This window comes from Kogia breviceps, chromosome 1, assembly GCF_026419965.1.
Source record: "Kogia breviceps isolate mKogBre1 chromosome 1, mKogBre1 haplotype 1, whole genome shotgun sequence".
Classification (NCBI taxonomy): domain Eukaryota; kingdom Metazoa; phylum Chordata; class Mammalia; order Artiodactyla; family Physeteridae; genus Kogia; species Kogia breviceps.
In genome coordinates this window covers 121,297,673-121,313,259 of record NC_081310.1, presented here as the reverse complement: position 1 = coordinate 121,313,259, position 15,587 = coordinate 121,297,673, and the positions used below count along the sequence as shown (strand labels likewise).

The 15,587-nt window shown below is 35.4% G+C and overlaps 1 protein-coding gene and 1 long non-coding RNA gene across 3 annotated transcripts in view; one reads left to right on the top strand and one right to left on the bottom strand.

Moving 5' to 3' along the window:
- The window catches only part of LOC136794872 (uncharacterized), a 340,829-nt gene that overhangs the window by 280,060 nt on the left and 45,182 nt on the right, over positions 1 to 15,587 (bottom strand). The window lies entirely within an intron of this gene.
- BRDT (bromodomain testis associated) overlaps positions 1 to 15,587 on the top strand; it is a 47,478-nt gene that overhangs the window by 1,675 nt on the left and 30,216 nt on the right. For both annotated transcript variants that reach the window (XM_059057541.1, XM_059057546.2), the window contains exons 3-11: positions 1,576 to 1,690; positions 5,988 to 6,085; positions 6,767 to 7,117; positions 9,487 to 9,615; positions 10,435 to 10,623; positions 11,240 to 11,412; positions 11,489 to 11,778; positions 11,871 to 11,984; positions 12,392 to 12,526. In XM_059057541.1, coding sequence (XP_058913524.1) covers positions 1,576 to 1,690; positions 5,988 to 6,085; positions 6,767 to 7,117; positions 9,487 to 9,615; positions 10,435 to 10,623; positions 11,240 to 11,412; positions 11,489 to 11,778; positions 11,871 to 11,984; positions 12,392 to 12,526 — 1,594 coding nt within the window. The remainder of the gene's footprint in view (positions 1 to 1,575; positions 1,691 to 5,987; positions 6,086 to 6,766; positions 7,118 to 9,486; positions 9,616 to 10,434; positions 10,624 to 11,239; positions 11,413 to 11,488; positions 11,779 to 11,870; positions 11,985 to 12,391; positions 12,527 to 15,587) is intronic.

The window sequence follows — 15,587 nt, the reverse complement described above, 5'->3', positions numbered from 1 at the left end:
TGTGGCACACGGGCTTAGGTTGCTCCGCAGCATGAGAGATCTTCCCAGACCAGGGTTCAAACCCATGTCCCCTGCATTGGCAGGCAGATTCTTAACCACTGCACCATCAGGGAAGGCCAAATTATATACTTCTAAACTTCATACAAGTTAACTTAAAGATCAGACACATCGTGTTATATCTCAGTAGTGGTTTTGCATTTGTATTAATGTGTTAGCCTGTATGATAATATATGTGGAGATTTTGAACTTAATCTTCACTTTTGTCTTCATCCATAAAATTGGATTTGTATATTCAACTTTCCTCCATATAGGATTCCTGTTTCCCTAAGTAATGCATCCTTTTCAAGCTGTTCTATGCTATCTAAAAATTTTTAAACTTACATTCCATTTATTCAAAATCACTAGTGACACTGAAATGTAATAGAAATATTGGTTAGTTTCCAAGGTAATCATCAGTGCCACCTTATGTATAATAGATTTAAGACTATTAGCTAACATGAATTTTTTAAAAATCAGAGCTAATGGTATTCTGAAAGTACCATTGGCAAATTCATTTTAATAATTGTAGAGTCCTCTTACATTTAATTTTTTAAAACAAAATTCAGTAATTTTCCTGAACTACCTAACTTAGAAATAGGTGTCTGCTTTAGGCTTTGCTTTGTAATTTAGTTTTTTCTCAGTAGTCAAGTAAAGCAAGATGAAGACTTCTAAGCAGATAGTTAAGATTTAAAAACTTAACTCGGGGGGCTTCCCTGGTGGCGCAGTGGTTGAGAATCTGCCTGCCAATGCAGGGGACACAGGTTCGTGCCTCGGTCTGGGAAGATCCCACAGGCCACGGAGCGGCTGGGCCCGTGAGCCGTGGCCGCTGAGCCGGTGCGTCCAGAGCCTGTGCTCCGCAATGGGAGAGGCCACAACAGTGAGAGGCCCGCATACCACAAAAAAAAAAAAAAAAAAAAAAAAAAAAAAACTTAGCTCTACAGTGTCACTTTATTGCTTAGTTAATTGAAAACTGAATCACATCAAGTCAAACCATGAGGTACTTTTCACAGCCATGAACAAGTTTTGCTTTAACCTATTTGTAAGGTAGAAATTCTAACTTCGAATACCTTTTTGTATTAGTAGGATTGGTTGGATTTTAACCCTTAGTGCTCAGAATGACATCCTCAGTCCTTTTTAGAAGTTATAGGGGTAGGATGTTAGAATTTTTTTTGTGTGTGTGTGTGGTATGCGGGCCTCTCCCGTTGCGGAGCACAGGCTCCGGACGCGCAGGCTCAGCGGCCATGGCTCACGGGACCAGCCGCTCCGCGGCATGTGGGATCTTCCCGGACCGGGGCACGAACCCTTGTCCCCTGCATCGGCAGGCGGATTCTCAACCACTGCCGCACCAGGGAAGCCCCATGATGTTAGAATTTTAAATGTGAGCTGCTATACTTAATTTAGAAGCGATAATTACTGTTTAGTAAATACTGTCTAAGAGTACTGTGGCACTGCCTTCACTAAGGTAGCCTGAATTATAGAAATTTGATACAGTGACCATACTGTGTAAACTTATGTTACATTTTATATATTTTCTAGCCTGGAGATGACATTGTTCTTATGGCACAAACTCTAGAGAAGCTGTTCAGGCAGAAATTATCTCAGATGCCACAAGAAGAGCAAGTTGTGGGTGGTAAGGAAAGAATAAAGAAAGGTAAGCAAGAAAAGGTTTATGTTCTCTTTCTTTCTCTTTTTCATATATATTTGAGTGTGTGTGTAAGTATAATGACTAGAATTAAATAATAAATCCCTGGGAATTCCCTGGCGGTCCAGTGGTTAAGACTTGACACGCTCACTGCCACGGGCCCGGGTTCGATCCCTGGTCGGGGAACTAAGATACTGCAAGCCATGCGGCATGGCCAAAAAATAATAATAAATAAAAATAAATAATAAATACCTGAAAGGAGGTAGACATCTAGAAGTCCTTCTACATCTAAAATGTCCCTTTAAACAATCTGCTAAACTTGAGCTCAAGGATGGCTATCATACAAGATTGGGAGGACTGTATAGATTATGGCCTTGGAGTAAAGTTTCCTACAGAATAGTGCCATTCACATAGTAGGCACCAAATAATTCATAGTTGCTATTACTATTTTAGTGGATCATGTATCTGTGCTATACTAATTAAGAGGGCCAAAATTGCCAGCATTTCTCTGTGTCAGAAGATCCCATAGCTAAGAATAAAGTGTTGCTTTTGGGTCTGAAGATTCTCTTTTTCTAGCTCTTAACTCAGAACTTTAGGGGGAGGTGTTTTACCGCTAATAATCCTAATATTTAAATATGAAGTTATAAATTTAATCTTAAGTATTCAGATGGGTTTATTGTAGAGGTTAATCAAGATTGTCATAGGTCAAATGTTGGTTTATCTTTGGGTCACTGAAACTGTAAACCTTGGTTAAGTTCCTTAATCATTCCATGTTAGTTTCCTCATCTATAATATCTGGAAGATATTTAGCTTTCATGGTCGTAAATTTTTGTAAAGTATATGTTAAGTGGCTGGGACATATCAGACTAGTACCAATTCAGGTGATGGTTGAGGTTGTTTTCTTGGTAGTATGATCTACTTTTTTGCTGCTTGTTAATAGATCTTTAGGATGGGTCATGACTTATAGCTTGCTTTCCATCCATCCTGTGAGATACTCACTATTTAATAAAGTTTTTATTTTTTTATTTTTGGAGAAGATTGATCGTAAGTCTGACAGTATAAGCATAGGTTTACACAAGAGGTTTAAAATAAACCCTTGTGAGGCAAAAAACACATAGATCAGCATGTTACTTAAATTGTTAAAACAAGGTGACAGTTATTGCTGACTTAAAATATTATCTCTAGCAAGGAGGAAATTACTTACCTTTAGAATGTTTTCCTTTAAAACACTTTAACAGTTTCTTGATGGTTAAGTTGTAGCTACTTATTTCAGGTGCTCAGATTATTGCTAAAAGCATAGGTTTCCCTTAGACAAAAGTTCTTTGACTTTGTTTTTCTGTCAGTACCTACTTGGATGTTTGTCCTATAAGGCATATACTTTGGGACTACAAAAAAGTATAACCACCCTAACTCTCAGTTTAAATTTACATTTAAGTTTGAAATAAAACTTTTTAAAATAATAAGGCAATGCATTACAATAAGTGTCAGCTGAAATTACACGTGGTATGTGCTATAGTTCAAGAGTGAGAAATTGACTTGCACTGGAAAAGCTGGGAAACGCTTTAGAGATGATATAACTTGAGTTTGGCCTTGACAGATAGGTAGGATTTGGCTTTGGTGTGAAGGTCTAGGTTTCCAAGTAACTTTTAGTAGGAGCTTTTTACTGCCTAAGTCATGTCACTTTTTATGCACAGTGGTAGGGAAACTGCCATGTGATGGTAGCTAGTCTAAATAATGTGGTTACATTTTGATACTTATGTTAGCTAGTCTAAATAATGTGTTTACATGTTGATACTTTATGGCAAAGAAAAAAAAATTTTTAAGTAGTACTTTGAATTGAATTGGTGTTGATTTACTGATTGAACAAATATTTGGGTACCTCTTATGTACCAGAACACTGTTGTGTATTCTTGGGATATATCAATGAACAAAACAAAAACTTTTGCCATCTCGGAGTTTACATTCTAGTAGTGAAAGAGACATATGTGATAGGTTCAAAGTAGGCCTCATTGAGAAGTTAAGATTATAAACAAAGAACATTCCAGGCCAGGGGGTCAGCTAGGGCAAAGGCCTTTTCCCTTCCATCACTTTGGGCCATTGCCTTCATTTATGACCTGGATCTTGCTTCTCTCCTTACCTTCTTAAGGATTTTATTCCTTTGGTTATCCCCTTTGTTTCATGTGTCATTAATCTTTCATTCTCTATCAGGTTAGTTTTATTATACTGTAAACATTCTCTAGTATCTCATCTTAAAACTCACCTTTTCCCTATATCCTTCCAGCCACTGTCCTGTTTTTTGCTTTCCTCTTACATACTCATGAACTCACTTCAGTATAGGTTCTAGCCTTACTATATCACTAGAAAGGTTCTTGTCAGTAGTCTTTATGTTGCTAAATTTAAGTAATATTTTTCTGTTCTCATTTTACTTTATCCCTGTCATTTGCTTTAGAAGGCTACTGTCTCTTGAAATGCCTTTATTTCTTGGTGCACACTAGTTGTGAGGGTTTACTTCCCATTTTATAGTCTTCTTGGCCTTATCATCCTCTTCTACTCAATCTCTAAATATTGAGGTATTTTTCAGGACTTGATATTAGATATTTTCGTAAAGTCCATCTGTGTTCTGTTAACTCCCAGATTTATAGAATTTGGAGAGTCAGGGATACTCTATGTTGTATGTCAAATACGATAATGACATGGAAAAAATAAGAGAACTAAAGAGTAGTGGAATAGAGAGGGTTGCTTTATATAGGGTGGCTTGAGAAGATGACATTTGAGTAAAGCCTGAAGGGAGTGTTGAAGTGAGCCATGAGGCTGTCTCCTGCCAGGCAGAGAAAATAGTCTGCTTATGGTTACCAAACTTGAGGACGGCAGGCCAGTAGTCTGGAGTGAAATAAGTGAGGGGAAGGGTGATAGAAAGTGACGTTGGAAGGAGCGCAGAGGTAGGGGGAAAAAGTAGAGGTCATATGGTTCCTTACAAGCCATTGTGAGGACTTTGGCTTTTACTTGGAGAGAAGATTAGAAACCACTGAACATTGAGCAGAAGTGTCATGATCTTATTTGAATTTTAAAAGATCCCTTTGCTTGCTGTTTTGAGAATAGACTATAGGATGTAAAAAGCAGAAGGAAAGAAGGCCTTGTAGGATGCTACTGCAGTAATTCAGGGTTATTACCACCTATAATAATAGTTGGATTCTGGATAAGAAGATAGAGCAAAAAAGTTTGCTAATGGATTGGAAATTGGGTTTGAGAGAGAGTGGAGTCACAGATGACTCCAGAGTTTTTGGCCTGGGCAATTAGAAGAATAGAGTTGCCTAGATGAAAGGATGGGCTTGGGCTTCCCTGGTGGCGCAGTGGTTGAGAGTCCGCTTGCCGATGCAGGGGACACGGGTTCGTGCCCCGGTCTGGGAAGATCCCACATGCCGTGGAGCAGCTGGGCCCGTGAGCCATGGCTGCTGAGCCTGCGCATCCGGAGCCTGTGTTCCACAACGGGAAAGGCCACCACAGTGAGAGGCCCGCGTACCGCAAAAAAAAAAAAAAAAGAAAGGACGGGCTTTTGAAATACAGTCATCCCTCAGAATCCACAATGGACTGTCTCCAGTACCCATCGTGGATACCAAAATCTTCGGATGCTCGAGTTCTTTATATAAAATGGCATAGTACAGTGGTCCCCCATATCCCTGGGTTGCCTCTTGAGTTGGCAACCCATGGTTGCCATGGTTGGTTGAATCCGCAGATGTGGAACCTATGGATACTGAGTGCTGACTGTAATAGATTTCAAGGTGATGTGATCCAAATGTCTCCAGTCCTAGCACTGTCTGGGAACATATAGGGCAAAAGAACATGCACAAATGTTCCTTTTATAAGAGAATTATGTTTACATCTGTTGTTCTGTGTTAGCCAGTGATAGACTATCTGAAACAAATGTCCTAGGATGTTTATGCAGAGCATTCTGAAGACCTCACGTAGTACCATATAGTTATCACCACGGTGTCTGAAATTTTTGCTCGGGTTTACAGCAACCTGAAGCTAAAATCACAGAGTTCTGTTTGTCTGAGTTTAAGCTAGGCACCTTTTTGAATAAAACCGATAAACCTACCGTTAATATAACAGGTTTTGAAGTCTTCAATATTATATCTAAATCAGTCTAATTGTCAGCAAGTATGTGTGGGAGGGTTTCAAAGGGGAATGGGAGTGTAAACTGTGTTTATATTTTTAAAAGCTGAACTAAATGTATTACAATAGAATGCTAAAAGAAAAATAGTTTTATGTTTTACTCAGATACTGACTCTGGTTCACACTTTACTAGGTACTCAACAGAATGTAGCAATTTCTGTTAAAGAAATTTCTCCTTCAAACATGGCACAAAGTGCTCCACTGAACTCTGACTCACAAACAGGCACCCAAGTAAGTTTACTGTAGCATTAAAATGTTTCAGTGTAAGTTTGTTGTGATGTCTGTACCTTTTTTAAAAAAACATCTTTATTGGAGTATAATTGCTTTACAATGGTGTGTTAGTTTATACCTCTTTTTAAGTTGATAAGAAAATTGATCTTCAGCATACAGCAGTCAATCTTTTTGTCTGTGTACATTTTGTGAACAGAGACCTGGGAGGCAAACCAAATTTTAGAGATTTCTTAGGTAGAATTTGAACTGATTTAGTATCTTTGTAGTATTAATATCAGTTGTCCAAATACTTTTTTTTTCTTTTTTGGGTTATATAACTTTTATTGGCTCAAAACTTGGTGGGTTGATAATTTTCTTTTTAAAAATTGTATACCCTAGCTGGTTTCAGGTATTCAGAAACTTTTTTTGATACAACCATGACTTTTTCCCCCCATCTTTCATTGGTCTCAAAGGTTTGTACCAGACAGTTCTTTGGGTTGTGGGAAGGAAATAGCTGAACTATTTATTTTACCTATGAAAGAAAAATTAACCTTTACTAATATTTACTACATGGAAGACTTGGTGCTAAATATCATTTCCTTTTTTTAACTGATAAGGGTAATGATCAAAGTGTGAAAACTGTTGCTCTGAATGTCACCTTATATATAGTTTTCTTTTTGTTTTTAAATTGTTTTGTTTTAGGTTACAAAGGGTGTGAAGAGGAAAGCAAATACAACTCCTACAGCTTCAGTAGTTAAAGCAAGTGGTGACTCTTCCTCAACACTTACAGAAAAAAAACCAGGGAAAATGCCACCTATAAAAGAAAATGCGCTGACAAATGTTTTGACGGATTCTCAGCAACAGTATAAAGTTGTAAAGAATGTTAAAGTAACTGAACAATTAAGGCACTGTGATGAGATTCTTAAAGAAATGCTTGCAAAGAAACACTTGTCATATGCATGGCCCTTTTATAATCCTGTTGACGTTAATGCTTTGGGACTCCATAACTACTATGATATTGTGAAAAATCCAATGGATCTTGGAACCATCAAGGTAAATGTTGTGTTAATAGGAGGAACTTCTTGATTATAAAAATAATCTTGTCATCATAAATTTAAAATTCAGAAAAGGATAAAAGAAAAAATGACCAGTAGTCCTACCACCTGAAGTAAATCATGGGAACATTTTAAAGTGTATCTTTTTATTTTCTTCAGTTCAAACACATTCATGGTTATTTACCACAATGTTTGAGTTACAGTATGTAATACAACTTTGTACCCTGAATTTTCACTTTGTAGATATTTTCTTGTTATATATTAAAAGTATTTTTAATTTGCATACTTATAATACAAAAAAGGTTTTTTTGACAAGGCATTTATGTGGTTTCTAATCCTCTGCATTTTTTGGTCTTCTGCCAGATTCGTAAGTTTTCTTTATTGCTGATTTGGAAGCTTTAAATTATTGGAAAAATTTAATTATGTATATTCATTTTAAGGGAAACTACTAAAAGAGTAGAACTGTAGCATTTTCCAAATGATGCATTATCTCAGTATTCCTCCTGAATGACTACTCATTGTACTCCCTGTTCTTTATTATTGTCTAGAAGTTTGGTTCTTTTAAACACAGTTTTGTTTTATTATTTCATCATCAACATTGTTTTTTAACATGTTACTAATTTTTGTGTTCACCCTCATTTCTTGCTTCTTACTCTTTCCCCTCTTAGTTTGTTTTTTTCTTTTTGCTGAAGTGCCAACTTCAGTGGTTCTTCCATTTATAGATAGTAAACTCTTAATAGTCTTATATCTGAAAGTATCTGTATTTTGTCTTTATTCTTAAATGGTTCTTTAACTGACTATGGAATTCTAGAATGACCAGTTATTTTCCCTCAGCACTAGGACAATATCCTTTGACATTTATTGTTGCTGCTAGGAAGTCTGCTGTCAGTCTACTTGTCATCTCTTTGTAGGCAGTCTGTCTTTCCTCTCACTGGTTGTGCATTTAATTTTATTCATCTTGATTGGAAATTAGCACTTTCAATCTGAAGCTCATGTTTTAAGTTCTAAAAAAATTTTTAGCATTGTCTCTTCAAAATATGCTTTTCTACTTTCCCCTAATGCTTACATGAGAGATCATGAAACAACCTGAAATAGGTAAACCTAAGCTGAGTCTTAAAGGATAAGTAAGACTTAGTAAGTTATAGCATCAGTCCCCAACCTTTTTGGCACCAGGGACCGGTTTCATGGAAGACAGTTTTTCCACAGATGGGTCGGTGGGGGGATGGTTCAGGCGGTAATGTGAGCAACGGGGAGGAACAGATGAAGCTTCGCTTGCTCACCCGCCATTCACCTCCTGCTGTGTGGCCCTATTCCTAACAGGCCTGGGGGTTGGGGAGCAACTTGGAAGGCCCTCATATCATAAAAACATCCAGAATACAATATTTAAGCCAACATGAGACACAATATGAAGCAATGAGTAGGGGAAAATGAGACTGGATGGAAACTGGGGCTTGAACATGAAAGATCCTCATTGTAGAGGCCTACCTAGAGCTGGCATTAAACATGAGGATTATGTCCTCATATTTGATTCCTACAGTAACTTCTGTAGCAGCAATGTAGAGGCTGGGTTATTTAGGAGGCTATTATAGAATTCCAGGGATAAGAAGATAGTGACTTTATATAATTTAGTTCTCTGAAATCATTCCCAGTTGCCAGTGATCTGAGTGGTAGAAAATTATGTTTCTTGTTTTAGTTTTGTGTTTCTATAATTGCAAATGATGTCTGGCATGCTGTATTTGTTTATTGGCCTTTTGTATTTATTCATAGATTGTCTGTTAATATACACTTGTTTTACCCAGCAGTCTATAGGATTTTCTTGACTGCTCATTTTTCTTTTTATAGTGGCTTTCTAACTGGCTACTCTGCATCCTCACTTCTATCTACTTTATATGCAGCTACCTAAAAATGTAACCATCCTGATATTTCTCTTCTGTTCAATTTTTAATGTCTTTTCATTCTCAGGAGAATTTTAATACAGTATAAACCTTTCATTTAGATGTTCAAGGCTCATTTAAGGAGTTTATTTATTCATTGTTTTCCTACAATCAAACTGGTCTATCCAAGATTATCTGGAACACTGTTTTTTTCCTGCTTTTGTGGTTTTGTTCCTGTTCTTCTTTACTTGAAACACCCTCCTTTGTCTCTACTTGTCAGAATTCACTGGATTTTTTCAAAGTCTAAAAATACAAAACAAGCGTAGCAGAATTTTAATGTTTGTCAAATCTGGATGGTGGGTATCTGGTTTTGGTATTATCTATTTTTCCTCTGTATGTTTGAATTATTTCATAATATAAACATTTAACATAGGTACTCAAACAATTATTGAACTATATTGTTGATGAATCCTGTAATTTTTCCTTAATTTAGGTGAAAATGGATAACCAAGAATATAAAAATGTGTATGAATTTGCTGCAGATGTTAGATTAATGTTTATGAATTGCTACAAATACAATCCTCCAGATCATGAAGTAGTTACAATGGCAAGAATGCTTCAGGTGAGTTTTTACCCGTGCTGTGAAAGTGAATTTCCTCTGAACATAGTTTAAAAATTTTAGAACCATAACTCAAGAGATAAAGAATACGCCCCCCACCCCCACCAAGTAGTAAAGCATAATTTATACTTTTAAAATTGTGGGGGTTGTTTTCTGAGGCATAGTATCCATAGTAAATCTGTTAATGAAGCTGCCCTATATATACGAGGTACTGGGGAAATAGTAGGGAAGAGAGGACAGTAGGTATCTGAGAGAGGGTTGACTGGAGTCAGTGTCCCACTGAAGGGAAGGCTCAAGGACTTTTGAGGCTAAGCCATTGGGAAGTAGTAGAATGATGCACCAGCCACAGGGCAGGAGATCTTAAAAGGACTTCCCCTACATAATCTGAGAGGTCTGTCTTACCTGGAAAAATGGAGAAAAGTTGCTAAGGTTGGTAGGCAGGGAAGCATGAGTCTTATTATATTTCTGGTAAATCTTTTTTTCCTCCAGTTTTATAGGGATATAATTGACATTGTATTAGTTTAAGGTATACGACATTATGATATATGTATATATTGTGAAATGAGTACCACAAGGAAAAATAGAATTCTCATTAAAATATGACACTGAGGGAATTCCCTGGCATCCAGTGGTTAGGACTCTGTGCTTTCACTGCGGGGGGGCCGAGTTCAGTCCTGGTCGGGTAACTGGGATCCGGTAAGCCGTGAGGTGCAGACAGGAAAAAAAAAAAATGACACTGTAATGTACCTTTTCTTAAAAGGTGTTATTGCTTCATTAAATCAGAAACACAGAAGACCTTAACAGTCTGATTTTCCATTATAGGACGTTTTCGAAATGCATTTTGCAAAGATCCCAGATGAACCTGTTGAGAGTATGCCTGTATGTTACATCAAAACAGATACCACAGAAACCCTTGGTAGAGAAAGGAGTAGTGAAGCTTCCTCTGCAGATAACTCTTCTGGTGATTCTGAAGATGAACAAGCTCAGAGTCTTGAAAAGCTTCAGGAGCAGGTAGTTGTTTATATTGATACAAAGTTTTTATATTCTTTCTATGAGCTGCTGCTGTTGCTGATCTATTATAAAATCCTATTTGTAGATTAAAAGCTGTTATATTTAGATCACATGTTAACTGTGACTTTATTTACTTATTGGCACATTTTTAATGTTTAATAGTCTTTTCCTACTCAGAAATCTATACATCTTAAAATTCTGTTATTTATATTCCTAATCACAATGAGTTGATTCTCATTGAAACAATTTATATGACATAACCTGGATAGTTTATGGATGAGATCTTTATTTAACATTTGTTACCTTTTGTGATAAAATGTTAACCTGCTTTGAGCTCAATCCTGAAAAATCAATGATTTAAGACGTAAGACTGCCTGGAAAAATCAATGATTCTTGGTCTGTTTTTAGATGAATATTTAAGTTTATGGGTTGAGTACATGGTAGTCTTTGAAATTTAACATACGCCTTTCAAAATAATGAATTTGTGAAATGAAATATCAGCCTGAAGGAAATGAATTTCACAAAGGATACTGTTGACTTTTGAGTGCCTTCATTTTTTTCTACTGTCTTTAATTATTTAGAGCCATGAATGTTTAAAGAATTTTTCCTTTATCAGCTTAAAGCTGTTCATCAACAGCTAGAGGTTCTGTCCCAAGTACCTTTCAATAAGCTAAAGAGAAAGAATGAGAAGTCTAAAAAGGAAAAGAAAAAAGAAAAGATTGATAACAGCGATGAAAACCCAAGGAAAAAGTTTAAGCAAATAAAATTAAAGGAAAAGTCCAAGCGCAAGTAAGTATCTTTAATGATGCCTTATTAAAATAACATTATCTAAAATATATTTGATTAAATTTAACTTTTGTTACAGTCAGCCAAAGAAGGGGAAACAACAGGTCTTCGCTGCGAAATCTGAAGATAAAGATAATGCTAAACCTATGAACTATGATGAGAAAAGACAGTTAAGCTTGGATATAAACAAACTCCCTGGAGATAAACTTGGGCAAGTCGTTCATATAATACTGTCCAAAGAGCCTTCACTGAGAAATTCCAACCCTGATGAGATAGAGATAGACTTTGAAACACTGAACGCATCAACACTGAGAGAACTGGAAAAATATGTTGCTGCATGTCTAAGAAAAAGACCACTAAAACCTCATGGTATGTATTTCTTTATATTAGTAGAAATCAGTCTGGTATTTGTGTTCGTTTTTGGTTGTAATCACTCTTTTTTTTTCTCCTAAATCACATAGGTAAGAGAATAATGAAGTCCAAAGAAGAACTTCATTCACAGAAAAAACAAGAATTGGAAAAGCGGTTACAGGATGTCAATAATCAGTTAAATTCTAGAAAACATCAAACAAAACGTAAGTAGCGGTTTTCAAAATGTTCCTGTAACTATTTAATGTCTGGCATAAAAAAAGTAATACATTTATTTATTTTTGGCTGCTTTGGGTCTTTGTTGCTGCACACAGGCTTTCTCTAGTTGCGGCGAGTGGGTGCTACTCTTCGTTGCGGTGTGTTCGCTTCTCGTTGCGGTAGCTTCTCTTGTTGCGGAGCACGGGCTCTAGGCACGTGGGCTTCAGAAGTAGTGGCACACGGGCTCAGTAGTTGTGACTCGCCGGCTCTAGATCATAGGCTCAGTAGTTGTGGCATCTTCCCGGACCTGGGCTCAAACCCGTGTCCCCTGCACTGGCAGGTGGATTCCTAACCACTGCACCAGCAGGGAAGTGCCTAATGTCTGCCATTTTTAATGTCTTTTTGTATTTTGTAGCTGAGAAAACTCAATCATCCAAGGTCATTGGAAGTGGTTCCCAACTGAGTGAAAGTAGCAGCAGCAGTAGCTCATCAGAGTCTGAAAGTAGTAGCAGTGATTCAAGTTCTTCAGACAGCAGTGATTCCAAATCAGGTTAGCTGTCCCCTTAAGTGTACCTCTGCTTGTGGGAAAATATTTTTCTTGTAGTATTGAGACTTATCGTTTGAAGAAATGTTTGTTACTTACCCAGAATCTATGGTTTGGATGCCACACTTATTATTTAATTGCATGTTGACAATCTGAACTATTCTCCTTAAAAGAGATACTGTGTAAAGTGAAACTTCATATTATACATATGTGACTTACAGGCTTGTAATGCTGAAAATAATTTACTAAAGGTGGGATAGTCTGATATATAATATCAAATCCTTATACCAAAAAATAGCACAGAATAAAATGGTGATTTTCACTTTTTAATAAAAGATTATTTGAGGACATCTTTCACTTTATTCTCTGATATATCAAGTCACTCTAATGTTGCAAAGTGTTTTCTGTTGTGACAATATATTCTGAATTGAATAATCATTTTGAATTAAGAAACCAGTCATCCCAGAAAACGTGTAAAGCAGATTTTTTTCACTTCAGTGTTTTCTTCACTGTAGATTATCGTCCATTTATAGAAAAATGTACTTTAAATTCAGATTCTCAGTTATGCTAAAGTACCATGTTACCTTATATAGTTTATCATCAACTATATCAAGCTTAAGGCATTCATGTTTCCTTTATACTTTTGCACTGATGGTTGTGTAGTTGACAGGTAATCGCTGCCCCAGGATGCAGACTTGGCAGAGGCATTCCATCATTGTTCACCAAAGGGCACATTCATATACATGGCACTTCCAGGCCTAAAATTTTGCTTTATTTTAAGTGAGACATTTCTTGTTTGTCATGAAATTCAGCTCTCTTTAAAACATCCCACACAGAAAATTGTCACATTAGGAATTCTTACCATTTGTAAGGATATCCCTCTTATTTCAGTCCGGTGGTAAGGGTCTGCTGCCTTGCAGTACATTGTTTCACTTTTGGTTCTCTTTAATTTGTGGTGCTGATGTCTGCATTTTGTTTTTACATTTCTGAAGTATATAGTGGTAAACATTTTTGTTAGAATAAACAGAATTTTTTTGTTGAAATTTGTCACACTAGAAAATTTTTAAATAAATTTAGGACTCAGATTATACATTATTTTCTAATAGTTGACTTTTTAAGCATAAAAAAGTACTGAAAAAACTCTAATTTGCATTTAGTATTTTAAATTGTGACTAGCATTTGTAATTTCATCTAATAAAGAATTTATGGCCTAATAAGTTAGAGCACTTTGTCTTTTATTTGTAGAATAAAACGCTTATTAAATTATCTAATTATATATTGACTACTGATCAATAAATACCTTGAGTATTAGCATAAAAGCACTTCAGAGTGCTTCAGTGAAGTACCTTAATTTTAATTTGAATTATCAGTTTCTGATAGAATCTTCCAATATGTTGCTTGAAGGAAAGAATGTTTTTCATCTATTGTGTTCTTAAAATAGTGTAATATATATTATGTTTTCCTAACTTTCTAGCAGAATAACAGCCTCAGAATTCTGATTTTAAAACACTATTTAATTTTTATTTTATGACTATTTTATTTTATTTTATTCTTGTTTGATATCATCTTTTCCAAGTAACTGGGGATGTTTTTTAAAACACTGTTAAAATCAAGGTAGCAAATTTTTATATTTCAATCTACTTTATGGATAATGTATAGGTTTGTGACACTAAGGTCAGTTTCTCTACTAATATGATAGGATAGTATGAGTTATCATTTATCTTTGAAATTTTCATTGTTTTATGAACCAACTACATACTTCATTGGAAAAACACTGTATATGTAGGTTATAAGTTGCAAATGCAATGCTTACCTTAACGGGGAAAGAACAATTATCTCTTTGCTTAATAAAATAAATTAGTAAATGAAGCAACAGGACCTTTTCTCCTGTTAACTTCAGTTGTACCCATTAAAATACTGTAAGGCTCTTGATTTCTAGTGTGTAAGCTAACAGCATTTTTTTTAACTTTCCTGAGAACAACAAAAACTATAAGTAAAAGGACTGCAAATTGTGAAAAATAATTAATTCAGACTATATCAATAGCTATACCTATTGTAAAAATAAGCAAAGCATCTACCATTCTTAATTATGCACATGACATTATCAAGAAGCAGATGACAAATCCCAAATCTAAGTTTCAGGGTGAGGGGAAGTGGGGCTGTGGAGAAAATATAATTTGTGAAAATTAGATATATTAGCAAAAACTTTGTTACATAAGTAAAAATTAACTGAAAATGTAAATAAGATTTTGTAACTTTAAAATTTATTACGATTTGTCATGAGCTGAAACTTAAAATAGGAATATCTTGATTATCAGAACTCTGGTTAAATAAGAGTTTTGATTATTCAAAATAGGACATATGCATATAATTTCATTTCCCCCAAATTTTAATAGTGGAATCTTTTCTGAAAGCTTCTGTGAGAAATTCTTTTCTGATAGAAGGATATTGATCTTCAGTAATTTTTTCTTGATCTATTTTTTAATACCTGTCTTCCTGGATTTTTATAGCAACTTGAGACTGTATACAGTTTTCTTAACCAAGTCACAATCTTTTATAATTTCTGTTATCAAGGACAGCCCTCTAAATTAACTTTTCGAAATTCTTTAATAGTATTGACTCTTAAGGTTCTTCTATAGTTTTCTTGTATTATGAGTTGCTCTCTTTACTGCAATATTATTCTGTTTAGGTATGCTGAAATGTTTTAAGGGTGACATCTGTGAAAAACATTTAAATGTTATAAATAGTGTTAGAGCTGTTTACACATTAATTATTATGTTCTATGTAATCTTAAACCTTATTTTATACATGTTTGAAAAATATGAAGTAATTCTGCTTCATTAAATAGGATTAATTAAATGGCAGAGCAGTAAGTTCCAAGGAAAGATTTATTTTAAAATTTCTTTAGTTATAATTTCAAACAAGATACTAAATCAGTTCTGAGATAGACTTGTAATGAAATCCCAAATCTTTGAAAACTATAATCAAGAAATCTGTGGGCTAGAAGCAGTACTTAATTGCACATTTCAATGTGATTCGATTTTGCCGTTTAAATTGGCAGTCCAGT